The following is a 23,590-nucleotide window of genomic DNA, read 5'->3' as shown; positions in this document are numbered from 1 at the left end:
CATGCAGCGACTATTGTTCTACGAATGTTGAAGACTGTACTGGTTTTGTTTGAGAGACAACCTGTCCATGTGAGATGCCAGCCACCTGGCTTCGTCTTAGCCAATCACTCCAGACCGCGTACATGCAGGGAGGATCATGCTTTGGACCGCCTACTGATCCTAGAAAGAGGTGGACATGCTTAATTTTCGCTCGACTGCGGCGACGTTCCCGGAGGTCCGGTAGGATGACTTGCACGGATTTGCCGAATCTTCATGAGTTGGCTATGATGCTAGCAGCTTCCCATTCCATCTGCATTGCGCAACGACGTCTAAGACAGCATGCAAAGCTGCGCAACATAAGGTCGGTATTGAGTCATCTGTGGGGAAAAGGATGATCGGTACTCGGGCTTCTCTTGCCATGGCCGCCGATGGACTGACCTGGTACACCTCGAGTACAAGACCCCATTATTCGCGACATTGTCTCGACTATCGACTGGTAACGTGGAGGGAGACTAATTGGTACGTCAATCCAGCGTGGAAAGATTGCCACGGGCAAAGTCTTGCCATGCAGCGACATCAGGCTGGAAACTGGCCTGCCAGCGTTCTGTGTCACGCTTCACTTCCAGCCTGATAAGGTTGTCCCACCACCACCTTGAGTGCAGTATCACTTCCACCAGCCTTCCATTGGTGACTTCTCTCCTGTCTGCTGGAGACAGTTCTGCTGCCCAGCACAAGAGCAATTTTTGGAGGACGGATCGAAGAAATACATTTTGTCGAAACCAGAAATTTCCTTGCAAATGTTGGCTTCAGCCGAAACGCAAAGTTCTGTGGGTCGTGTTGAAAACCCACCAGCGAACAATGATGATAATCGAGAGCCAATGTATGGCTTTCCTGCAGCTCGCCTCAGAACACGCTGTGTTACCGGCCAGACGGTCGGGCGTTACACGAAGTTGTTGTCTTCCTGGCAACCGTGGATCCGAGAGACTTGCTCAATGTGATAGTGGGCCTTCTATCCATCTTTACTGTCTTGTCTACCCAGTTCACTACAAAACAGTTGGAGGCATAACCCTGGAAGAAAACAACGTTCTCAGGAACAGTGGCTGTCCACGATAATCAATGTACCACTATGATCAGAATGAAGATGACGAGGACTTCCGATCCGTAAGAGACCGGAACCCGTTCCTGCATTTGGATCTATCCATGAGATGATCTTCTCTCGACAGTATGGTGAAACAAGTACCTGTCTCTACAATCTATTCCTGGACAGATCCCAGTGACGATTGTGTGAAGAAGACGTGACCGCGGGCAGAGATTTTGCAGGCACGATTTTTTCCCCAGACTTGTACAAGGCCGGTTTTTCACTGCTTTCATGTGGAGCTCCCAGCATTCTGTGCTTTCATCTATGTCCTTATCCGGCGGCACTTCACGTATTGTTGCGTCATATTGGGTGCCCTCACCAGACTCATGGGCGCCATATGGGAAGCGACATACAACTCTAATTCCATTTCACCCCAGTTTCCACATTTGAGTGGCTGGACTCAAGTTGCTCTGTTCAATGGCCAGGCAACTAAAATGCGGTGTAAGGATGTTGCTCAGGGAAAGGTCCAGAGGAGGCTATGGGCTGCCTTTCTTCGATGGTCGGACATTGCGTACTCGCCTGCGAACGGTGACGGAAGAGAAGTCCACAACCATTGCTTCTCCATGCATTTGCTAACAGGATTCCGAGAGGGGAAGAAAATATTGGTCTCATTCACAATCCATATGCATGTCCATGTTCCTCAACTTCAAGACTTTACGGATAGCGCCGAATAGATGAGCTCCAGGTTGAGACAAAGCAACACAGAGTCAGAGACCATTCTGTTCCTGCTTTGATGCTGTGTCAGGGACTCTTCCACCTGAAAACTTATAAAGCTGCGACCTTTCCCGGACCATCAGCTCCCAGCAAGTCGACAGGCTCCATCCAACTTCCATTCGTTTGACCTGCCACTGAAAAGCCAGAACGTCCGTCATCTATACCACCGATCATGTATGTCAACTTGCTCCAGTCGGCCCTCTTGGCCAGCTCGGCGTTCAGGTAACCCTCCTCCATACACTGCTTTAGGCTCATCATCTGACTCCTTCTAGCATCTTTGCTGCTGCCAACCCTGTGCTTCCTCGAGGAGATGGAACAACCACTGGCTGGGGTTATGGCTCCGGAGGCTCCGGCGGTGGCAGCACCTCTGTAGGAGGTGGCAGCACTACCTCTGGTGGCGGCGGTGGCGGTGGTGGTGGCAGCACCGGCGGTGGGTGTACCCCCTCGACGACCACCCTCACAATCACCAAAGGTGCTGGAAGTACTTGTCCTGCCGGTCCTACTTCGACCATCACGATCACCACCACCGGCGGCGGCGGCGGCGGCACCACGCCCGTCGGCCCCTGCACTGGCGCGACCACCGTCACCGTGACTACCGGAGGTGGAGGTGGCACTTCACCAGTCGGGCCCTGCACTGGTGCCTCAACCATCACTGAGACTAAGACCACGACACTCACAGCTGGAGGCTCCGTGGTGACATCCACCGTGGTTGAGACGACTACAGTTAATGGAGGAGGAGAGACCAGTACTGTCACCCTCCCTGCATCAACCGTGGTTGAAACCACAACCGTCAATGGCGGTGAGACGAGCACTGTCACTCTTCCAGCATCAACCGTGGTTTCAACAACAACGGTCAATGGTGGTGAGACTAGCACTGTCACTCTGCCAGCATCGACCGTGGTTTCAACAACGACCGTCAACGGTGGTGAGACCAGCACTGTTACTCTGCCAGCATCGACAGTCGTCGAGACCACCACAATCAACGGAGGGGAGACCACGGTCACTCGCACACTGCCAGGCTCAACGGTCGTTTCCACCGTCACCGCTCCAGGCCAATCCGTGACCTCGACCGTTACCGAAACCACCACCGTCAAGGGAGGAGAAACCACCGTTACCCTGCCAGGCTCGACGGTCGTCTCAACAGTCACAGGGAAAGGGTCCACGGTGACATCCACCGTCACCGAAACGACTACAGTCAATGGCGGAGGTAGTTCGACCATTACCTCAACGGTCACTGAAACGACCACCGTCAATGGCGGAGGCGGCTCGACCGCTACCGAAACCGTTACCTCTACCGTTGTATCGACTGTGACTCAGGGTGGAAATGGCGGTGGCAGCACCGGTACTGTAACTGCCACCACGACCGTCTTCCAGACAGGATCGTGCACTCGAAGTGGCCCGACGTTCACCAGCACTTGCACCGTCACTTCCTGGGCCACACTTGGGTCCGGCTACGGCAGCGGTAGCGGTAGCGGCACCGGAAGCGGCACTGGCAGCGGCGGTTACTCTACGACCGCCGCAAGCTCTTCCGGATGGAAGAGAAGCTACTTCGCATGAAGAATACGAATGGCATGAGTGAATGAAACCAGGAGAACATGAGGTGTTTCGTGGATGGCAAAGGAAGACCAGACTTTGACATGTTTTCCCACTGTTGTCGCTCCTTACATGTCATGGCTAGATGAACAAAATCCTAGATAACTTTTCATATGGGTCTAATAAAAAAGGTATCAACCTTAGGATGAATTCCGGAACGTGCGAATAGTACTGTATCCTGCAGTATCTCCATGCTTAGGGGGCAGAGCCTCGTCCTTGGGGCTGACGAAAAGTCTGTAATCATCAATACAGTGATTTGGGCTCACGTGCAGCCGTGGTTTGTGGTTGGCCGAACCCGGCTTTTGCCTGCCGCCACTTGGCTTGGCAGATGTGACGTGTTTGCTCGCCTCTGCCAAATATGGTGGCCAATCGCTGGCTGGCAAAGACGGTGACGGCGCCCCAAATTTTCATCGAAAGAACTGCGACTTTCCAACAAACAAGTTGAGCCCGAAACCCCACCACGGCACCGCCTGATACTGCGGGCTTCACTACTAGTATCTGTCGACTGATCCTGATTTTTATTCCTGGCAGGATCCTCGCCTAATACAAAGCCCATCTCGTCGAGGTTGGCTTCTTATCCTTGCTGCATTCTTTCATTCCGGCAAGCCACGGATTTGGTTCTGCCTAGCGACCATCGACAACCGATACCACATTAATTGAACCCGTCACCAGCTTTTGGCCAACATGCCTATCTCTGCTTCCAAAGCCGCCCGTCTGGCCAAAAAGGCCGAGAAAGGCGACAAGAAGACGGCTGCCTCCAAACTATCCTCCAAGAATGCATCGACCAATGGCTCGAAAGCCTCCTCCGTCGCTGGCGACGATGGTCCTCCCATGCTGGATGAAGATGAAGAAGACGTCCCGGCCACGACCGCCGATAAGATGGACAAGGTCAAGAAATTGACCGAACAAATGGACAAGCACGGCTTATCCGACAGAGTCACAACTGGTGTGCTGGCCTCGCAGGAAGCCAGTCGAGACGTCAAGATCACATCTTGCTCGCTGGTGTTCCACGGCAAGGTTCTCATCCAGGACTCCACGCTCGAAGTCAACTTTGGTCGGAGATACGGTTTGCTCGGCGAGAACGGCTGCGGCAAATCGACTCTCTTGAAAGCCATCGCCAAGCGAGAGTATCCTTTCCCAGAGCACGTTGACATTTACTTGTTGAATGAGGGTGCTCCCCCTACCGATATGGGCGCCCTTGAGTGGGTCGTTACTGAGGCACAAAAGGAGGTACAGAGATTGGACGATCTGGCGGAAGAAATCTTGGAGAAGGAAGGCCCGGAGAGTCCAGCCTTGATGGACATTTACGAGGTAAGATCACATCCGTCGCTATCGTGGACATAATGTGCTAACTACATCAGCGCTCTGAGGCCATGGATCCCAGCACTTTCGAAGTCCGAGCCTCCCTCATCCTGACAGGTTTGGGATTCAACAAGAAGACCATCCACAAGAAAACCAAGGACATGTCTGGTGGCTGGAGAATGCGTGTGGCACTTGGCCGAGCACTCTTCGTCAAGCCGTCCTTGCTTCTGCTCGATGACCCAACTGCCCATTTGGATCTTGAAGCATGCGTGTGGTTGGAAGAGTACCTGAAGAAATGGGACAAGACTTTGATCCTCGTCTCGCACTCGATGGATTTCTTGAACGGCGTCTGTACCAACATGATCGATATGAGAGACAAGAAACTCATCTACTACGGTGGTAACTACGATTCTTACGCCAAGACTCGGAGCGAACAGGAGACCAACCAGCAAAAGGCGTACCTCAAGCAGCAAGAAGAAATTGCCCATATCAAGAAATTCATCGCTTCCGCTGGTACATATGCCAACTTGGTCCGACAGGCCAAGTCGAGACAGAAGATCTTGGACAAGATGGAGGCCGATGGGTTCATTCAACCCGTTGTGCCGGATCGTGTCTTCACTTTCCGCTTCGCCGATGTGGAGAAATTGCCTCCCCCAGTTTTGTCCTTTGACAATGTCACCTTCAGCTACTCGGGCAAACCAGAGGACAACCTATACGAAAACCTTGACTTGGGTGTCGACATGGACAGCAGAATGGCTCTGGTCGGTCCCAACGGTGTGGGCAAATCGACCTTGCTCCGCTTGATGACAGGTAAACTGAGCCCAACGAGCGGTGTGGTCAGCCGACACACTCATCTCAAGCTTGGCCTGTATTCGCAGCACTCGGCCGAGCAACTCGACTTGACCAAATCGGCTCTCGACTTCGTCCGTGACAAGTATGCTTCCACCTCGCAGGACTACCAATATTGGAGACAGCAACTTGGCCGATATGGTCTTTCCGGTGATGCACAGACCGCCTTGATGGGAACCTTGTCCGAAGGTCAACGATCCCGAGTGGTGTTTGCTCTTTTGGCAATCGAGGCTCCCAACATGCTGTTGCTGGATGAGCCTACCAACGGTCTTGATATCCCCACCATCGACTCCCTGGCCGATGCCATCAATGCCTTTTCTGGTGGTGTGGTTGTGGTTTCCCACGATTTCAGGTAAGTTTATCTAACCTCATATGATTTTTTTGATTCCATGGAGACTAACGTGTTGTTTCAGATTGCTTGACAAGATCGCAAAGGACATCATGGTCTGCGAGAACAAGACTGTGCGACGATGGGACGGCTCAATCGGCGAGTACAAGAACTACCTGCGGAAGAAGATGGTTTCCATGGGTCAAGTTTAAGCTGCTTCCTTGCTCGTCGATGCTTTTGCTCCGGGTCTCATTGCCTTTGGACCTGGGCCGATGAATTGGGTCTTGATGACGTCGCAGTCTGCCGGTTTTGTGCAGATTCAAAAGTGAAAAGATGTCTTACGCGGGTTTATGTGTGCCTTTCTTCGGCGTCTGGGATAGACCGCATGACGATTATGACCTCGCTTGGACATGCCTCATGTTTGCGGAGGCCATTGAGAAATATCTCCAGATATAGTCGAGGTGACTACTCTGGCGGATGTCACTGCCTTCTGAGCGTCGAGGATTCGGCTTTGGTGGCATCGTTAGCCGTATTTAGCCTAGAGATGCCGCATGTTGATAGGGCGTGCCTGGCTGGAAAAACACAAGCAAACATATTCTTCTAGTTCCTAAGCCCCGGTCCGTTTGTGAGAGGGAGAAAAGAAAAGGAGGAGAAAGTATGTCGATGTCTACGTGTACGTGTCACGAGTCAGATGGAGATCCAGGGCGAGCATCCAAGCCGAGATATTAGAATAGATGCCAAGGTACATCCAATCCTTTTGATCTATCTATCTTTCCCCTGACACAAAAGTTGATTTTTCCAATTGGAATCGAACACCCTTTTTCTTTCCTTTACATGCAAGCAGCACCATCGACACCGATGATCTTGCCATTGACCCACTCGCCATCCTGGGAAGCCAGGAAGGCAGTGACGCGGGCGACATCGATGGGCTGGCCGACACGGTGCAGCGGGGACCAGGTGGCGGCATACTCGTCGACCTGGTCGTCAGTCAAGTTGGCCCCGTTGGGGATATACTCGCGGCAGACGGCATGGTACATGTCCGTCTTGATACCGCCGGGGGCGACGGCGTTGACGGTGATTTTCTTGTCACCGCAGTCGATGGCCATGCAGCGGACGAACGTCTCGATCGTGCCCTTGGAGCCCGAGTAGACGGTGTGTTTAGGCACGCCCTTGGCCTGACCCGTGATCGAGCCCATCAGGATGATGCGGCCGCCCACTTCTAGGTTCTTGTAGGCCTCGCGCGCGACAAAGAATTGTCCCCGGGTGTTGATGTTGAATACTCGGTCGTATTCCTCCTCGGTCACGTCCTTCAAGTGGCCGAATGATACAACGCCAGAATTGGACACCACAATGTCAATCTTGCCGAAGTGTTTCTTGGCCTGGGCGAACAGCTCGATGATCTCCGATACGTTCGACACGTTGGCCTTGACGGCGATCGAGTCGCGGCCCAGGGCTTTGATTTCGGTTACGAGCTCGTCCGCGGCTTTGGAGCTGTTGGCGTAGTTGACGACCACGTCGGCGCCGCGGCGGGCGAGTTCGAGGGCGGTTTCGCGGCCCATTCCTCGTCCTGGAAGATGTGGAATGTTGTTAGTTTTGGATGTTTCTTGGGTTCAATGGGTGGGAATAGGCGGTGAGTGCAGAGACTTTGGTCATAAACTGGTGGGGCATTGGGCAGGGTATCCAAGGTTCTCGGGAATCTGGTGTAGTGTGTATTGTCTGTGTAAATGATATGTGCTTTTTGCAGGACATTTGACAATATGAAGTGTGGGATTCAGGGGTGTTCGGATTTCCAATGGGCTCGGGCATTTTTCCATTGGAAATCGATCTTCTCCCAATGTATATTGTTGAACTCAGATGTGTTCTGTCTTCTCTTGTTTAAACGTACCGGATCCAGTCACAATAGCGACCTTGCCGGTGAGCAGGTAGCTGGGCACAGCGCCGGTGCCATTGGCGACTCTCGTGGCAGACATTGTGTTTTTGTTGGGATGTGTGGGAGTTGGTGTCCGGAGGGAGAGTATAGAGGATATATGTATGCCTTTGCAGAGGAATCGATTCCCAAAGTGTCAGGGGAAATAAATAGCTGTAGTAGATGGTATAGTAGATCGAGGATAGGACCGGCTGCGAAGAAAGAAAATAGGTGCGGTCTTGTGTTTGATATTATTGCTTTATTGATGAAATGGCATTGGATTGGGTTGGAGCGCAAGTGGATTGGAGGGGAGGGGAGGCGGGCCACAGGCTTTTTGATTTGGTGTCCATTTCTATTTTTTGATACGCATCAGCCGCAAGCTAAAGATCACGGTAAGACGCTAGGGGGAAGAGGCGTCCAGGGGAAGGGGTGAGCCCCCTCGGCCTAGGAGAGTAGTACACGGTCATAATATTGCCCGCTTATCACACTGGCCCTTTTGGGGCTGGCTGCCCCCAACGGGTGGATGAATCGAGTCGCTCGGGTCGCTAACTCGCTCGCTAAGACAGCTCGGGGGCCGAAGCCTAAGCCCAAGCCCTCAAGAAGTGTAAGCCTAACAGCCACAGCATTTTCACTTCGCGGTGAACTTGGGGGACCCCTTTTTCAGTAGTGATGATGTTGGTTCCCAAGCTAGAGCGGAAAGTGGTGTCAGCGGAAACGGAACCAAGACCGACGACATAAAAATGTGCGGTGTCTCTTTGCCTCTTTGCGCTGTCTCGGGCCCTAGTTCCATCGGTCTTGGTGGAGAGGACAGGAGAAGAGGGGCCCGGCATAGCCACCATAGGCCCTTCCCCCAACCTCCAGTTGCTGGGCGTTCAAGTTGTGGCCCGCGGTGGACGACGGACTCGAGACACTTGTGTTTTGGCCGTCCGTAGGGCAGCATAGGTACGCATCAGGCTCCGCTAGCGATGAAAGGACTGTTAACTTTCGGTCCGTAGTATCGGAAGTGCACCTCTCGTCCGCTTGCAGCTTGAACTCGAAGCCATCTGCTTCAGAAGCGCATGGGGCTTAATATAGTATATATAAATTCCATTGAATGTCCGGCTTTCAGCATTGGATTGCAGTGACGATCTGTTTGTTGTCCAACTTCAAGTCTCCGACCGCATGGGCTGCTCCGCGGCTACTCCGGACCGACAATCTCGGAGCATGCAAAGCGTCGCTTACTAGGACTAGTAGGTACATATTGTACAGCTGTAGATATCGCTCAGATCTCGCCTGGTCAATCAGTCCAAGTCCGGCAGATGATTCCAGCAGATGAACATGGTCTCCAAAATCCTGCCGCCCTTTCTTGATTTGAGGCTACTCTCCCGCCGCTTTACTGACGCTGAGGCACACCCGCTTCTTCCGAAGCACTCTATTTTGTCTTCCTGGTAGTAGTGGTGGTGTTTTTGATTGATCTTTCCCCTTCCTCTTCATCTGCAAGACCGACTCTCGTCAACTTTTATTGCAGAGGTGCCAAGGATGTATAGCTGGATCATGGTTCCTTTCCGTGTGGTCTGCCAGATCAGCACCCGCAGGCACGTCCTTGTAAACTGCAACTGCGGTGCCGCCAGGTAACATCCCTTTCTGCTTGCAGGTTTCGTCCAACTGATGTCGATTGCGATGAGACGAGCTCAGTATCGATTGAGCATTGTGGGGACTTGGACGTGGTGAGAACACTGGCCTCGCGCATGACAGCACCCCAGCCCGTCCGCTTGCTGCAGGACACTTAATAGCAGGACCTTCTTCTAGGTCAAGGTAAGTTATTCCGTATCATAGACGTCCTCTGGGCTATAGAGATTCAACTCTATACTTGCTCGTCACCCTCATAACCTGGCGTTGGCGGCCAGCTCGCAATCTTGACTTTGTCAGTCTGAAGATATTCCCGATCGATCACAACTTCTCGGAGCGACCACAGCCTCGAAAGTAAGGTCTTTTCCGAATACCGCATCACAATGACCGTTTCCCTACGTTTTGGGGAGATGCACCAATTCTTCGATTGAGTACGCCGAGACGTGTACGTGTACTCACATGCTATACGATATGGCCAGCTTGCATTGCGACGGCTTGCAGACCCTGATCGTTGCCCTCAAGTTTTGGGGATATGAAGTGAGACCTCTGGCGGACACTCACTGTTGTGCGCCGAAAGGTATTCCGCAGTCCCGACAACCACGACAGTATCAGATAATCGCTTGATGCGTCTCTGCTGCTGAGAGCTGCCCTCAGCTGGGCGACCGGAACTCTGCTGGTATCATTATCAACAACCATCGTCGTACTAAGACCTGTACACTTCGAAGTCCTTTCCCCTTGAATCTGGCCAAAATCCCGGATTGAAACGCCCCTGATGGTACCGTCGACTGTCAATCAAGCAATCCGGTACTAGTGTCTTTTGCCTGGCCGGAATTATTGCTGGGAAGCGTGCCTAAGGACACGACTGCATCTAGCACAGCCTGGAATTGTCGGCTTCTGGTTTGTCAACGTCGCCCTGCTCGCCCTGCGGCCCGTTCGGCCAAGCAACTGAAGCAAGCTGTTAGCGATAGGTGTCCGTGGCAAGTAGGCTGCTCCACGAGCAGCCTTGAACCCAATTATGGCCGCCTTAGTGGCACGCATCTCCGTTGTACGCCAGAACCAACTCGTCCGCACGTTGGATGAGTTTGACGAGGAAATACGCAGAGCTTGGAGTTTCCATTACGGAATCAGGCCAGAATCCTGCCGTACCTTATTCGCCCATTTCCATGCTATTATATGGTTCTCGACGGGAGAGCGGTGCTTGCGACGAGCCATATATGGGAGTCGGTCTCTTCCCAGGTATGCTGCGTGAACGACATTAGCTGTGCGTCCTCAACAAATTCGATGAAAAGTGACCCATAATCCCCGGATAGATCTTTATACGTTCGAAGCAGCTCATCGGCGTTGTACCTTATGCGGTCCAACAGATTGCCTCGTCGACCTTCGGCTGTCTACGCCTAAAAAGCGGTGCAGTACTAGTATGCATCTCGCTCATGCTCCCGGATAGGCTAGTGGACGCCCCAGCGCTTCGGCTAGTTTCTCTGGTTCCGCGGCAGCAACACCGGATGCCAATCATCAACGCAGTACCGTGACACGAACACACAGCATTGTTCCCAAGGCCTGGACCTTCAGCGCCGTTGGAAGCAGTGGTATATGCACCGCGAGCCTACCCAGAAACTGATTGCTAACCCATCCACCACGGACCGGATCTTGGTCGCTCTGCAGTTCTTGTCGCTTGAATGGTTTCCCGCGTGATTGGCACCTCCTTGCAGACACGTACCCGCCCACTCGAGTTACCAGCCTGTACAGCCTCACTGATCCTTTCATGTCACGGCCCTAGGCCAATGCACTCATCATCATGCAAGGGTGACGTGTCAAATCTTAGGTGCTACGAAGGCTGGAGTGTCGTTAAAGTTATTATGAGGTGTGGTCTGGGATCCTCGCTCGGCCCGACCCCTGCCCCATCTTAGGCGATCTCGAATCCCTCTCTCCCTTGCTGTGAGGAAACGACATCCCATATCGTAGACTTCCCTCAAGTGCGCCGAACTTCCCATTCTATGGGTTCGTCTCAGGATGCAGCATGGTTGAGACGAAGACATCTCCCTTCAAAACCTACTTTGACGAGCTGGAAGAGACTGACGGTGATGATGAGTATCGGGCATGGTTAGTAAGAGTATTTAACGCAAAGAAAGACTTGGTCGAGTTTGCTGGTCGTTGCCGGCCAGGAGGAGGAACGGGCAGCTATGTCGAATTTCTCAACGGCTCATTCAATTTCAGCTTCCGCGTCAGCTTCAACGATGGACAAGACGTGATCATTCGGTTCCCTAAGCCTGGTCACACCACTTTCCGAGACGAGAAAGTGACAAACGAGGTCCGCGTCATGGAGTACTTAAGGCAGAATACTACCATTCCTGTGCCTCATGTACACAGCTGGGGGCTCACAAATGAAAGCCCACACCAACTCGGACCATTCATAATGATGGATTTCATAGAAGGAATACATTTGTCAACCATCTTGGTCCAGCCTGCTGCACCAGAGTTGGTTCTCGACCCGAATATCGACAATGAACTGTTGGACAAAATCTACCGTCAGATTGCAAGGTACATGCTCCAACTTTCTCAACTTCGATTCTCTCAGATTGGCGCCATCTCGAAGGATAACAATTCCAATACCTGGCATGTGGCGGCAAGACCTCTCACCTACAACATGAACGAATTAGCTACCGTTACTCGTTTCCCTGAAGACCAGTTTCCCACAGAGCCATTCGACCGCACAAGCGACTATTTCAAGTCAGTCGCTAAAGAGCACTTGACCCATCTATGGACGCAGCGCAACGTGGCCGACAGCCCGGAAATCGCTCGAGGAAGGTTCATAGCCCGCCATCGAATGCTCGACTTGATCCCAAAATATTGTGTCGACGATGATGCCGGTCCGTTCATCCCATTCTGCGACGACCTGAGACCTTCGAACATGCTTGTCGACCCGGAAACCTACCGGATTACGGCTGTTTTTGATTTCGAGTTCACCAACGCCATGCCGGCCCAGTTTGCTTACGATCCGCCGTGGTGGCTGCTATTGTCCGGGCCGGAGGTGTGGTTTGATCGTTGCGCCCCGCAAGAATTTGTGTCTCTCTATAAGCCTAGAATGGAGCAGTTTCTACGAGCACTGGAGCAGATTGAACTCGAAGAAAGGTGCAATTGCAATGGTGATGGTGAAGCAGCGCCAGCAAATGTGCAGCAGCAGCAGCCAAAGGAATCAGGACTGAGCCTTGCTGCTATGATGCGTGAATCCTGGGACACGGGCCGGTTCTGGTTCAACTATGCGATGAGAAAGAGTTTCGACTTGGACGTGGTCTATTGGACTGCCCTGCGACAGCATGATGATGATGACAAAGTCGCCGCCCTGGAAATCGAAATGCGTTCGGAAATGGAGAACTTCGTACAGGTGAAGATGGAGCAGTTCAAGGTATATGAGGAGGAATGTCGCGTACGTTTTCACCGGAAATAGGAACATCGCTGACGAGTTACGTTTTTGGTGCTCTTTCTCGTGAAAGATTGAGGAGGAAAGATTCAGTGGAGTTGAGGAGTCACAGAAGGATAGGGTATACCTGGGAAAGAAGATGGAAAGGCGATTTACTCTCTCGATTTACTCTCTCGATTTACTCTCTCGATTTATTCTCTCGGGTTTCGGGTTTTCGACAATCCCATCCATGAGAACACTCAAGCTGGGGTATGATCATGGAATGTCGCTGCTATGCATAGATCCTACAATATCGGATCTATTAAACTGACGTTATGATGATGAGATGACCAATGAGAGATGATGGATCTAGCGGTTATGTGAGAAATGTTTCCTAGCACTACCGTCAGGTATGAACTCGCAATAGAAACATTGCAATTGCCATACATCCAGAAGGGAGAGAACTAATCAGCTATTTGATCCACCAAGGACCATGTCCTAATCATGGGCAGGCCGCATATAGTTACATGCTGATACGGAGAAATAGGATGGGGGCCTCTGACCTCTGATGGTCGTATACCATAACCCTGCACAGCTTGAACTGCACAAACTTGAAACCCCGAACTGACTGAATTGGACGCGACAGGATGCATCTTCGGACCGAATGAAGGGGAGGAAGGGGAATGCCAGGGAGCAGGGTCAAACAAACGGAGATTTCTATGAATGGGGGATGCCCGTGGGAAATGGATCTAGATGTCCCTGATAACTTGAACGTGCAAAAGCGGCCCGGCCCGTCCAAACATTGAACGATAGTAGGATATCCAGGCGAAGCTCGAAATCAGAATCAACATACGGGTGGTGACCCAGGGATCATGGACAGGGGAAAAGCAAAACCCCCAGCTAGCAGCTTAGCCGCGAGACATACATTGTATTAAAGTTACAAAGTTGTTCATTTCGATTCTTAGCTTCATGACACGTCGATCCAACTCAATCCAGACCAGACACCTTGACATCTGCCGCGTTGACTAACTGCCCCTGCTAACCGTCATTCTTTCCCGCTTGAACGAGGGCAGATCGCAAGGCCGTCAATGGTAGGATGATACAGCGGAACGGCCCCTCAGTCAGCCACGACACTTTCGCCGCGGCCTTTGAAGCCAGGAAAGGCCTCAATCAACTCATCCGCCTCGTCGGGCGTGACACTGTCCTCGAGCATACTGGTAGCCATAGCGACGGTCTCATCGCGAATCAAGCGGTCGACATAGAAGCCCTCGGAAAAAGCAAGCCTGGTGAGCACGACGCAATGCTTGTGCACGCCACCATTGATCACCGACAGTTTGTCCTGGAGATTGATCTCCTGTCCATGCAGCTGGAGGACATGATACAGCAAGTGCACACCTTTGTTCACAATCTCTGCGTGAAGAGCATGCGAAGAAGTGAGCTCGTACATGGCAGAGACCTCATCATATAAGCTGCGAACGATGCGGCCAATCGCACTCTGATGATGCGCAATCAGTCTGCTGCCGTGGTGGGACTGGTCTTGGTGAGGATGAGGAGACGATGTGATGGCGATTCGGATCAGCAAATCCATGACCTCGAGCCTTAGTTGGCATAGTTCCTCGGTGGTGTTGGGAGGCAGTCCTTCGTCCACCTTGGGCGTTTCCCAGAGCAGATAGCAGATTCGGTTCAACACATAGTCTTCGATCTTCTTCTGCTGGTCATCGACGCATATGCTGCCGAACGTTTCCGCAAAGGTGCTCGTGGCGAGCAATCGCAGCATAAGTGTGATGTCCGCAATAGGTTGCCAGACGTTGAGCATCATCAGAACAAATTCCGGGTTCATCACACGCCAGAACAAGGAAATCAGCTGGGAATCATCGGAGACGGCGTATGCCACAGTGAGTAGCAGTTCTAGACAATCTGTCCCATTGACCTGATGGTTGAGGAGCGCCTGAGGTGTCTCGCGCACCGTTCCGAAGGTTGCGTGGTTGACGGGAGAATGTTTGAAACGCGTGTTGGCATTGATGCCAACCGAGTCCTGAAGCACAAGGGCAAGAGAGGAGACTGTGTCGGCATCAACAATGGTCATGTCGAGATCGATAATGTGATTTACAACCTCAACGAGCAGGGCAATGGGCGTATAGTACTGCTCCTTCAATGATTTCGACCAGAGATCGGTGAAAATCTGTAGGATATCCCGCAGGATATTATGACCCTTAACCCGAGCGGTGCCTTCGAGCAGCACAGCTGAAAACGTCTTTGTCGGAGTACTTGGCAGTTTGAACCCAACAAGTGCTTCGACCAACGTCTCCCCGGATCCTTTGACACGGTATTCCAGAATGTCCTGCAAAAAGCGTAGGTCCCGTTCAGCCTGCTTGTCCGTTCGGATAATGGTGACGGGCTGCTCCTCGGCATGCACAAACTCTTCTTGCGGTGGCGGTAGCATCTGGCCGGGGTTGGTGGTCGAGGCTCGAAGCACCAGTGGCTTAACCGGACTCGTGACATCGGCCTTCCGCTTTCTCTTATTGCCAGCAGGAGGAGTTCCGGGTTTCGAGCGTCGACCAGACTTTGATGGGGAAACGACCATCACATCATCATTGTCGAAGCCATCACGAAGAGAGCCGACGAAACCGCGCTTCGGTGTTGTCGTATGGCTGTCCTCGTTCCCGGATTGTTGTCTGTCTCTCAGCCGTTGTTGCAAGGCTTGGAGATTTTGAAGCTCCTGGTCATGTTCCTGCTGCAGAAATTTGTAGCTGGTAGTAAGGGTGTTGTTCTTTTCCATCATTGCCTGCAAAGCAGCTTTCTGTTTGGCAGACTCCTCTGCCATTGTCTTTTTGAGAGCAGCCAGCTGTCGTTCGAAGACCTTGCTCTCTTTCTCAAGGTTTGTCCTTATGATTGATATCTCGCCTTTCTGCATCAGAACGGTATCCTTTGTTGCTTGAAGTTCCCGGCTGAGTTCTTCGCGCTCTCGCAAGAGGTCTTCCATCGTGCGAGAGTTGTCCCCTCGATGTCCTTGCTGCATTAAACCAGTAGCCTCTTGCGAGGGCCCGGAAGGCCTGTCAAGAAGCATCGCGTCTTGTCGTGGTCGAACCCCGCCATAACGGCCATCTCCTCGAGATTCCTGATGTGTCCCTGGTTGACTCTGCCCCTGTGGCCTGTTCATTCCTCTGTGGGGGAGCCCGTTGTATCCCTGAGCCGGATGTTGCTGGCCGAATTGCCCTCGCTGAACCGACTCATTGGGTTGTAGTCGACGTAAAGAATACGCTCCAGACTCGTCAACCGGGGTCGACACGCCTTCCTCGCCGACCAGGTCGAAACTCTCATCTTCAGATTGTGGTTCGGTAAGATGCCGATGAGTGAAGGGTTGTCTCGGTTGCGCTTTGGCATTCAATGGTGGTTGTGCTTGAAATTGATTGTTGGGCAAGGAAATGTCCTTAGGCACCGGGTCCGTGGTATTTTGGGCACGCAATAAGGCAGAGGCTTGCTGAGTTGAGATAAGAGCATGGTGCTCAAGTTCCCGGAGAGCGGATTCTGACAGATTATCAAAGTCATCGTCGAACAAATCTGTTTCGTCTTCGTTGTCGTCCATGCCATTCATGTTTGACCTCCATGGGGAAGGCAGAATATGGCCTCTTGAGGATGTCTATGTCGCTGCATGAGACGTTACGGGCCTGGTGCAGCAGCCCACAGTAACATGCAGCCGTAACACGCGTCTTATCGCGCTTCGTCGTGAAGGCCAAGGGTGGTGGTGTGGTGATGTTTGTGTTGATGGTCGCCAGAGTCTATATCGCTCTGCAAATGTCCCGCTGTATTATGTCTGCGGATTGGGACCCTAGCGCAGATTACATAATATGATAAGGGCACACGTGATGATATTGTTCTGCGGATAAATGGTAAATCCGGCTTCCTGGTGGCTGTGGTAGTACATAGTAGGTGCCCTGCCCTTGTAATCCAAGCACAATTATTGTGCACCTCACCTAGAATGACGCAAAACTTGGGAGCCGCGCTGCGGTTCGCTCCACTGCCCGGTTTACGGCTCCTCTTAACAGCGGTAGATTTTGTTCCTCTTTGGCAGCAAGACGTCAACCGCGATATTGTCTCGACGATTGCTTTAACCTGCCTCTGTCATCCGTGGATATACGATTGACCAAAGCAGCGCGTCACACAAGGGCAAGCGGTTCCAGTCCTGCGGACTGCCAGCGATCATCCTGCCGAGAGCCAATTTCCGCCATTGGAGACAACACACTGGCTAGGCAGCACGTGTCAAGACGTCCCCTCTCGTCGCAGTCTGCGATAGAATATACAGCCAAATCTCACTTCGGCCTCCGTAGGCCTCCTATCCTGGAAGCCTTGTCCCCTACGCTTCGTCACAATGCCCAAGCAAAGATCAGTCAAATTCCAACACCGTGGGAACGGCAATGGCCAAGATCACCGACGCCAGAGTCTTTCTACAGCAAGCGAAAGTACTTCCGAACCTCCGAGTCCCCTAAAAGAAGGCGACAACAATTCCAATCGCAATGGATCACTCGTCAAGGGAGAAAAGCCAGCCGAGGCGTCGGACTATGAAAAGAAAAAGGCGACCTTTATAACTCGGACAATTTGGACTATCGTGATGATCAGTGGATTTTTCGGTGCCATGTTTGCTGGACATGTTTATGTCCTCATGATCATCACAGCAGTTCAGATCATTTCGTTCAAAGAGGTGATAGCGATTGCCCAAGTCCCGACGAAGCAGAAGAATCTTCCACTCACACGGTCCTTGAACTGGTACTTCCTTGCGATCACGATGTACTTTTTGTACGGCGAGAGCGTCATCTACTACTTTAAGCATGTACTTTTGGTTGACCGAGTCCTCCTACCCTTTGCGACCCATCATCGCTTCATCAGTTTCATGATGTATATCTTCGGTACGTACACATCAACAGCAGTGAAAAACGGTTGCTAACTCTGCTGTAGGTTTTGTTTTCTTCGTCGCATCGTTGAAGAAGGGCCACTACAAGTTCCAGTTTACTCAGTTTGCGTGGACTCACATGGCACTTTACCTCATTGTCGTCCAAGCGCACTTCATGATGAACAATGTTTTCGAAGGCATGATCTGGTTCTTCCTGCCGGTTTCTCTGGTGATCACCAACGATATTTTCGCTTACATCTGCGGCATCACGTTTGGTCGCACACAACTTATCAAGATCTCTCCCAAGAAGACGGTGGAAGGATTCGTGGGTGCATGGATTTGCACGCTCATCTTCGGGTTTGCTCTCACGAACCTACTTATGCGCTACAAGTACTTCATTTGCCCGGTCAATGATCTGGGCGCCAATTTCTTCACTGGACTGGAATGCACCCCTAACCCAGTCTTTGTGGCTCAGCCTTACCATCTCCCCGAATGGACTGGGCTGGACTACACGCTCTGGATCGAGCCGATGCAGTTCCACATTCTTATTTTCGCAACCTTCGCTTCCCTGATTGCTCCATTTGGAGGTTTCTTCGCTTCAGGACTGAAGAGGACGTTCAAGATCAAGGATTTTGGCGACAGTATCCCCGGACATGGAGGCATGACTGATCGCATGGATTGCCAATTTATCATGGGTCTCTTTTCCTACATGTACTACCAGAGTTTTATCGCGGTATACCGGACGAGCGTTGGCGCAGTCATCGAGACTGCGATTGTGGGCCTGACCCCTGAAGAACAGGTGGAGGTGGTCAAAGGTTTGGGGAAGTACCTCTACAATCAGGGAATAGTGTCGGACAAGGTACACAGCCACCACCATTTTCTTACTAGTAACCATGCTAACAGTGACAGGTTCTACAATGTCTTGCGGTCGAATTCGCCAAAAGATAAGGAATGGCAAACGAGCACCACGAAAGTTTTTTCTTTTTCGATTCATTGTTGTTCTGTGGAGTGGTCGAGGTACCAGCACGGATGTTAGGCGTGCATAGCTGTGGAGTCTTGAGACATCCTACCATGTGATGAACCCCGTCCGGCAAAGCAACTTTTTCTTTCCGGTTTCCCAGATATGGACCGCAGCCGGGACGTTTTTGAACCCATCATCGGCAGGCGCAGAGCCCGTTTTCTTTTCTTCTTCTTGTACGATTTGACCATGGGTCACAGAAGCCAGCTAAAAAGAAGGTTGGCACGAGAAAAAGCCAGGTAGCTTCAGATAATAATCGGCTGGCTCTAACAATGAGGATGCCTGTTTGAGTTCCGGCTCCATGAACGATCAGATTCGCTCGCTTGAGAACGTGTTGTACAACACTGGGAAAGTCAAGTAGCATTTAGTGCCATCAGCGTCAACTCTGCCCTCTGCCGCCTCTACCACGACCGCCACCACGACCACCTCTCGCTTGACCACGCCCTCTGTCTCCCCGGCCTCCTTGGTCGCCGCGGTGACCTTGCCCACCCCTGCCGCGCGGGCCGTGGCCATGGCCTCCTTGTTGGCTTTGGTGTTGTTGGGACTCCCGCGCGAGCTCTATAATCTCCTCAGGTACTCTTAAATATTTGATCTGGCGGAATCATATTAGCGGTGGAAAGAGGAAACAAGGGTCACATTAGTAGGAGTAACTCCAGATCTTAGGCGCCGAGAGACTGGAGGATAAATGTGGACACTGCCAAGGGTAGTCACTCACATTGTTCCCTCTCACGTATGCCTCAGGCAGTCTCCAAAACCGGTCCCCTTCCGGACTTGTCTGGACAACCTCCTTGAGCGTCAAATTCATCCAAGTGTCACAGTTGACGAGATGGCCATTGAGCGTTTCGCCATTCTTGAGCTCAACAAGCATGGGGTGGCCTTGGGCCGCTGTGAGCAGGCCTAATGGAAGCTGGAGATCATGTGATTAGACTGTACTCTGTTGCGCGCGACATAGAAGCTAAGACTCACCATATTGGCGTTTTATGTGATGCAAGTGCTGATTTTTTTGGTGTAGCTCATTCGGCAATCGAAGTCGAAGTGCAATATAGCACGCGGAACAGGGACGGGTCCGATGATTCGTATTTTGTCCTAGATAATACCCCTTCTTAACGATGATAGAGATGATAGCTTGTAGCAATTTATTAGATGTGCTGTGCCAGTGACAGTGTCCAGTTCGCTGTCGGTGGGTGAAGATCGGCTTCGGTCGCCGTCGTCATTGTCGTTGCCGGTGAAGCAGAATTGATACTTGGCATTGATTGAGCAGGCTGAATATTATGTAATCACAGCTAAATCACATGATTCGTATCACGTGCAAGGCTGTTTGATCCATCCAATGATCTGGAGCCCGTCTGTGGAGCAGGCTACTAGTCTGGTCTCGTTCGGTCGGCCGCGCATCTGCTGACGCGGCTTGACGGATTTTCGGGTCCCTGTTTGTAGCAAGAATCCGAGCTCGGGGGCTGCGCAGCGCGTGGCTCAACCGAGAAATACGAAGACGACAACGGTTGGTGAGTGACAGACGGGAAGACTGGGAATCGACAGCTACTACTGGACTACCTCACTACTTCTACTCCCACCCCGGGCCTCATCCCTCTTCAACCTTCAGGCACCAGCCAAAACCAGGCGTTTGTTTCCCCTTCGCTTCTTTCTCATCCTTCCATTGATTTCCAGCTCCCATTCTCGCAAGCATTATACAGTTCCTTTACACAGGACTGCTGGTGGGTGGCCTTGTAAGGTGTCCCGGGGGTGTTGTGCTTGATTTTCCGCGCCGAAACATGTCACACTCGCGTCTTCAGTGATAGACCGATTCTACCTATCTATCTACTATCGTCTTCGCTTCGATCCGGCATTCAACTCTCCAGGCTTATTGACTCAGTTGATGAGTTAAGACTTCATCATGAAGTCTTCTTTAGCCAAGGCCGCCGTTCTCTTTTCCACTCTTGTTTCGGGCTTGCCCAGCCCACGCCCTTCATCGGGCGATCCGCTTGCCAAGGATATCACCACTGTTGCTGGTACAACAGGTACAATCTCCCATATGGCGACAGCCTTAAGATTTGGATTTGGTGGTCACTAACACAATCCAGATGCTGAACATATTTCTGTCCACTTCCAAGCCCCTTGCCCGGGCTGTTTTATCGGCTCCAACGATGGATTGGTGGGTTTTACTGGCTCCGTTTCCATTGCTGCCTATTGACATCGTGTGAAGGAACTCACTCTCGACATCGATGCCGCCGATGAAGAATGCAGCGGCCGTTCCCCGCGTCTAAACGGCCATGAACTTTCGCTTGCCCAAGGGGAAGATGTTGCCAATGGCCAGATTACATTCAAGTCGAGACCGCTCAACGGTCTGGCCGAGGAGGAGATCCATGCCTCGTGGCAGGCAACATGTCTCAAAGGCAAAGCTTCGATTATCTCGGTCCGCTTCGACGACATTGCCGGCCAACGTCATGTCCAAGATGGTTCTGGCTTCACCACCTCGTTCAAGCAAATGGGAAGCCCTACCATTCTGCGCCTCCAAGACAGACCCATCGACGATATCTTCTCGCAGAACATTTGTGACGAATGGCTCCTCCCAGAAGATCAAGCCTTGGCCGTTGTGCCAGCCATGCCGACGGATGCCGTTCCGGTCGAGGCCCAATTAGAAATAGAATTTGCGAAACTAGAACGACTCCAGGAGGAAATGGATCGACTTCATGGGGAGTTGCGAGAAAATCATCACAAGATCATGTCCTTGCTGAAGCAAGACTTCCAGCAGTGTTCGAGCCTAAAATGCCTTTGGCGAACTGCCGTCAGCAAGTTTCCGACCATCAAAAAGCTCATCAGTCTGCGGTTCTCCCACCCTAAACAACGGATAATGGGGTGTACAGACGGCGTGGATCAGCAATTCTGTGATGCCATGAAGGAAGGCGATGGTCCGGCTATGAGCCATCATGGTCCACAGGACGAGCCGGTTAAAGAGTTTGGACATCCAGGTGATGCAGACACCACTAAAGAGACGCACGGTGATGGGCCGGTTCCCCCTCCAGGACCTCTGAAAGAAGGACCAGCATCATTACCTTATCCTCATGGTGAAAGGCCGCCATTCGATCAAGGTTCGGAGCGACCCAAACACCCACCTGGAGAACATCCTCGTCCTCCACCTCCATTTCCTCCACACAAAGGAGAGCATTCACATCCTCCAATGAAAGACCACCCCCAGCCGCCCTTTGATAAAGACCATCCTCATCCACCTCCTGGACCTCACTTCCGGCCGCCACCGCCGCCTCCAGGATTCCCGCACCCTCCACCGGATCATCAAAAAGGGCCACCACCTCCTCCTCCAGGCCATCAAGGACCTCCTCCTCCTCCCCCGCCTCCAGGATTCCCTCACCCTCCCCCAGATCATGAAGGAGGACCGCCACCTCCTCCTCCTCCTCCTCCGGACCATCAAGGACCACCACCTCCTCCTGACCATCAAGGACACCCCCCTCCACCTCCACCTCCATTCGGCCGACACGGACCACACCCGGGGATCCGACCACCTTTCGGACATCGAGGACGAGGCCACAAGCTCGAATACCAACTCGGCATCTCAGTCATCTCACTCACCCTAATCATTCTCCTATCAGGCCTTTGTTTCAGCCTAATCCGCAAGAGCGCATGGTACCGCGACCCCCGACGCCAAGCCGACCGGGCCGCACGCCGTGAAGAACGGCGCACCCGGAAAATGTACCGCAAAGCCGCGTGCAAACACCGGTGGACGACCTGGTTGAACCGATACCGACGACATAGTTCATCAAACGACTATGAAGAGAAGCGCCAGATGGTCCTGGAGCAAGAAGGCCTACTGGAAGACGTCATGCAGAATGAGATCCGGACGTTGCGAAACGCCTCTGATCTCGTCAGGGATCTGGTTCGCGTCGAGGAAGGCCGGGCTCGGTTGAACATCTACCCGCATCCTCAGCCCCATTATCCGTCTTACTCGGCTGAGCTTGACGCGGGCGTCGGAAGCAGTCATTTTTCGGATCTTCCGCCTTCGTATGCGGCGCCCCCGCCTCGCTATGAAGAGGAACTCGAGGGCGATTTGACGGTTGTAGATGGATTTCGATACACGCCCAGCAACACGGACGATACCCCGGAAAGCAGTATTATTGACTGCAGTCCGCGACTGAGTCTGGAGACGGGCAGGTCGACTATCGTTACCAAAGATGCGCGGGATTGAGAATTGATCTACGATCTGCGATCTGCAATCTGCAAACATTCAGCACGGTGGAGTCAAGTGTACAAAGCTCCAAGGTACGGAACCCGTTCTTCTCTGCTGAGATTGTCATCTACCATATTCCTTGATTTTTGTTCTGCCACGAAAGGGGGAGGGGGCCCGTTTTCTGTTTGCTACCCGGCGTTATTGTAAATAGGACAGGAAGGGATTGGAGTAATAGGTTACGGGTCAGGAGGAAGGTCATGTCAATGCAAGGTACCTAAACCTTAGGTAGGGATTTGTCATTGTTATGGTTTTGCCGGCGCACTATCTACTTTATGTATATATAAATGCATCTTATCTTAACCACATTACCTATGTTCCATCGCTACCCAACTTGGCTGAAAGCAGCGCATTATGCCGAGGCTCTCCCTTCCTCGTCGTGTTTATCTGCTCAGTCCGACGTCGATGTCGGGCCAGGTCGAAGTTATGGGGGTTGTTAGCGGCCAGCCTGAGCTGTTTACCGAAAAACGAGCGAACTCTTGTTCATTCAAGGCACCCTTCCGTTAATGAACCAGGAAGTATGTACATTTTATATATTACATTGGATACCTAGGTACTACACTGTAGTCAATAATGACATCGTTTCCGCAATGGCTCAGACATTATTGCCGCCCGAACCGTCTTTCACTTTTGAAG

The 23,590-nt window shown here is 52.1% G+C and overlaps 8 protein-coding genes across 8 annotated transcripts; 5 read left to right on the top strand and 3 right to left on the bottom strand.

Moving 5' to 3' along the window:
• Positions 1–2,003: 2,003 nt before the first annotated feature.
• HMPREF1120_08715 (uncharacterized protein) lies at positions 2,004–3,388 on the top strand (the record flags this gene model as incomplete). The annotated part of the gene is made up of 2 exons (XM_009162984.1): positions 2,004–2,053; positions 2,104–3,388. The coding sequence occupies 2 exons, from the start codon at positions 2,004–2,006 to the stop codon at positions 3,386–3,388; spliced, it is 1,335 nt and encodes a 444-aa protein (XP_009161232.1).
• Positions 3,389–3,822: 434 nt separating this feature from the next.
• Positions 3,823–6,683, top strand: HMPREF1120_08714 (ABC transporter ATP-binding protein ARB1). The gene is made up of 3 exons (XM_009162983.1): positions 3,823–4,735; positions 4,786–5,927; positions 5,989–6,683. The coding sequence occupies exons 1-3, from the start codon at positions 4,109–4,111 to the stop codon at positions 6,113–6,115; spliced, it is 1,896 nt and encodes a 631-aa protein (XP_009161231.1). The 5' UTR covers positions 3,823–4,108; the 3' UTR covers positions 6,116–6,683.
• Positions 5,901–9,793, bottom strand: HMPREF1120_08713 (tetrahydroxynaphthalene reductase). The gene is made up of 2 exons (XM_009162982.1): positions 7,789–9,793; positions 5,901–7,470 (listed from the first exon to the last, which is right to left on the bottom strand). Exons 1-2 carry the CDS (start codon positions 7,871–7,873, stop codon positions 6,734–6,736), a joined length of 822 nt encoding a protein of 273 aa, XP_009161230.1. The 5' UTR covers positions 7,874–9,793; the 3' UTR covers positions 5,901–6,733.
• On the top strand, positions 8,376–13,751 carry HMPREF1120_08712 (uncharacterized protein). The gene is made up of 3 exons (XM_009162981.1): positions 8,376–8,751; positions 8,805–9,419; positions 9,474–13,751. Exon 3 carries the CDS (start codon positions 11,435–11,437, stop codon positions 12,860–12,862), a length of 1,428 nt encoding a protein of 475 aa, XP_009161229.1. The 5' UTR covers positions 8,376–8,751; positions 8,805–9,419; positions 9,474–11,434; the 3' UTR covers positions 12,863–13,751.
• On the bottom strand, positions 13,197–16,989 carry HMPREF1120_08711 (uncharacterized protein). The gene has a single exon (XM_009162980.1). The coding sequence runs from the start codon at positions 16,407–16,409 to the stop codon at positions 13,932–13,934; it is 2,478 nt and encodes an 825-aa protein (XP_009161228.1). The 5' UTR covers positions 16,410–16,989; the 3' UTR covers positions 13,197–13,931.
• Positions 16,784–19,690, top strand: HMPREF1120_08710 (phosphatidate cytidylyltransferase). The gene is made up of 3 exons (XM_009162979.1): positions 16,784–17,718; positions 17,768–18,561; positions 18,612–19,690. The coding sequence occupies exons 1-3, from the start codon at positions 17,184–17,186 to the stop codon at positions 18,648–18,650; spliced, it is 1,368 nt and encodes a 455-aa protein (XP_009161227.1). The 5' UTR covers positions 16,784–17,183; the 3' UTR covers positions 18,651–19,690.
• Positions 18,662–20,223, bottom strand: HMPREF1120_08709 (uncharacterized protein). Its single transcript, XM_009162978.1, has 3 exons — positions 19,687–20,223; positions 19,436–19,627; positions 18,662–19,312 (listed from the first exon to the last, which is right to left on the bottom strand). The coding sequence occupies exons 1-3, from the start codon at positions 19,687–19,689 to the stop codon at positions 19,100–19,102; spliced, it is 408 nt and encodes a 135-aa protein (XP_009161226.1). The 5' UTR covers positions 19,690–20,223; the 3' UTR covers positions 18,662–19,099.
• Positions 20,154–23,547, top strand: HMPREF1120_08708 (uncharacterized protein). The gene is made up of 3 exons (XM_009162977.1): positions 20,154–20,735; positions 20,799–20,869; positions 20,921–23,547. Exons 1-3 carry the CDS (start codon positions 20,612–20,614, stop codon positions 22,913–22,915), a joined length of 2,190 nt encoding a protein of 729 aa, XP_009161225.1. The 5' UTR covers positions 20,154–20,611; the 3' UTR covers positions 22,916–23,547.
• The last annotated feature ends 43 nt before the right edge of the window (positions 23,548–23,590 follow it).

This window comes from Exophiala dermatitidis (assembly GCF_000230625.1).
Source record: "Exophiala dermatitidis NIH/UT8656 unplaced genomic scaffold supercont1.7, whole genome shotgun sequence".
NCBI classification, from domain to species: domain Eukaryota; kingdom Fungi; phylum Ascomycota; class Eurotiomycetes; order Chaetothyriales; family Herpotrichiellaceae; genus Exophiala; species Exophiala dermatitidis.
The sequence above is the reverse complement of the archived record's forward strand: the minus strand, read 5'-3'. Positions and strand labels throughout refer to the sequence as shown.

Coding starts and splice junctions, on each gene's coding strand:
- HMPREF1120_08714 (XM_009162983.1), top strand. CDS start 4,109: ATGCCTATCTCTGCTTCCAAAGCCGCCCGTCTGGCCAAAAAGGCCGAG. Junction 4,736..4,785: donor CCTTGATGGACATTTACGAG/GTAAGATCACAT, acceptor TAACTACATCAG/CGCTCTGAGGCCATGGATCC. Junction 5,928..5,988: donor GTGGTTTCCCACGATTTCAG/GTAAGTTTATCT, acceptor GTGTTGTTTCAG/ATTGCTTGACAAGATCGCAA.
- HMPREF1120_08713 (XM_009162982.1), bottom strand. CDS start 7,873: ATGTCTGCCACGAGAGTCGCCAATGGCACCGGCGCTGTGCCCAGCTAC. Junction 7,471..7,788: donor CGCTATTGTGACTGGATCCG/GTACGTTTAAAC, acceptor CACATCTTCCAG/GACGAGGAATGGGCCGCGAA.
- HMPREF1120_08712 (XM_009162981.1), top strand. CDS start 11,435: ATGGTTGAGACGAAGACATCTCCCTTCAAAACCTACTTTGACGAGCTG.
- HMPREF1120_08711 (XM_009162980.1), bottom strand. CDS start 16,409: ATGAATGGCATGGACGACAACGAAGACGAAACAGATTTGTTCGACGAT.
- HMPREF1120_08710 (XM_009162979.1), top strand. CDS start 17,184: ATGCCCAAGCAAAGATCAGTCAAATTCCAACACCGTGGGAACGGCAAT. Junction 17,719..17,767: donor TTTCATGATGTATATCTTCG/GTACGTACACAT, acceptor ACTCTGCTGTAG/GTTTTGTTTTCTTCGTCGCA. Junction 18,562..18,611: donor AGGGAATAGTGTCGGACAAG/GTACACAGCCAC, acceptor TAACAGTGACAG/GTTCTACAATGTCTTGCGGT.
- HMPREF1120_08709 (XM_009162978.1), bottom strand. Junction 19,313..19,435: donor CATACGTGAGAGGGAACAAT/GTGAGTGACTAC, acceptor TGATTCCGCCAG/ATCAAATATTTAAGAGTACC.
- HMPREF1120_08708 (XM_009162977.1), top strand. CDS start 20,612: ATGAAGTCTTCTTTAGCCAAGGCCGCCGTTCTCTTTTCCACTCTTGTT. Junction 20,736..20,798: donor CACTGTTGCTGGTACAACAG/GTACAATCTCCC, acceptor AACACAATCCAG/ATGCTGAACATATTTCTGTC. Junction 20,870..20,920: donor TCGGCTCCAACGATGGATTG/GTGGGTTTTACT, acceptor CATCGTGTGAAG/GAACTCACTCTCGACATCGA.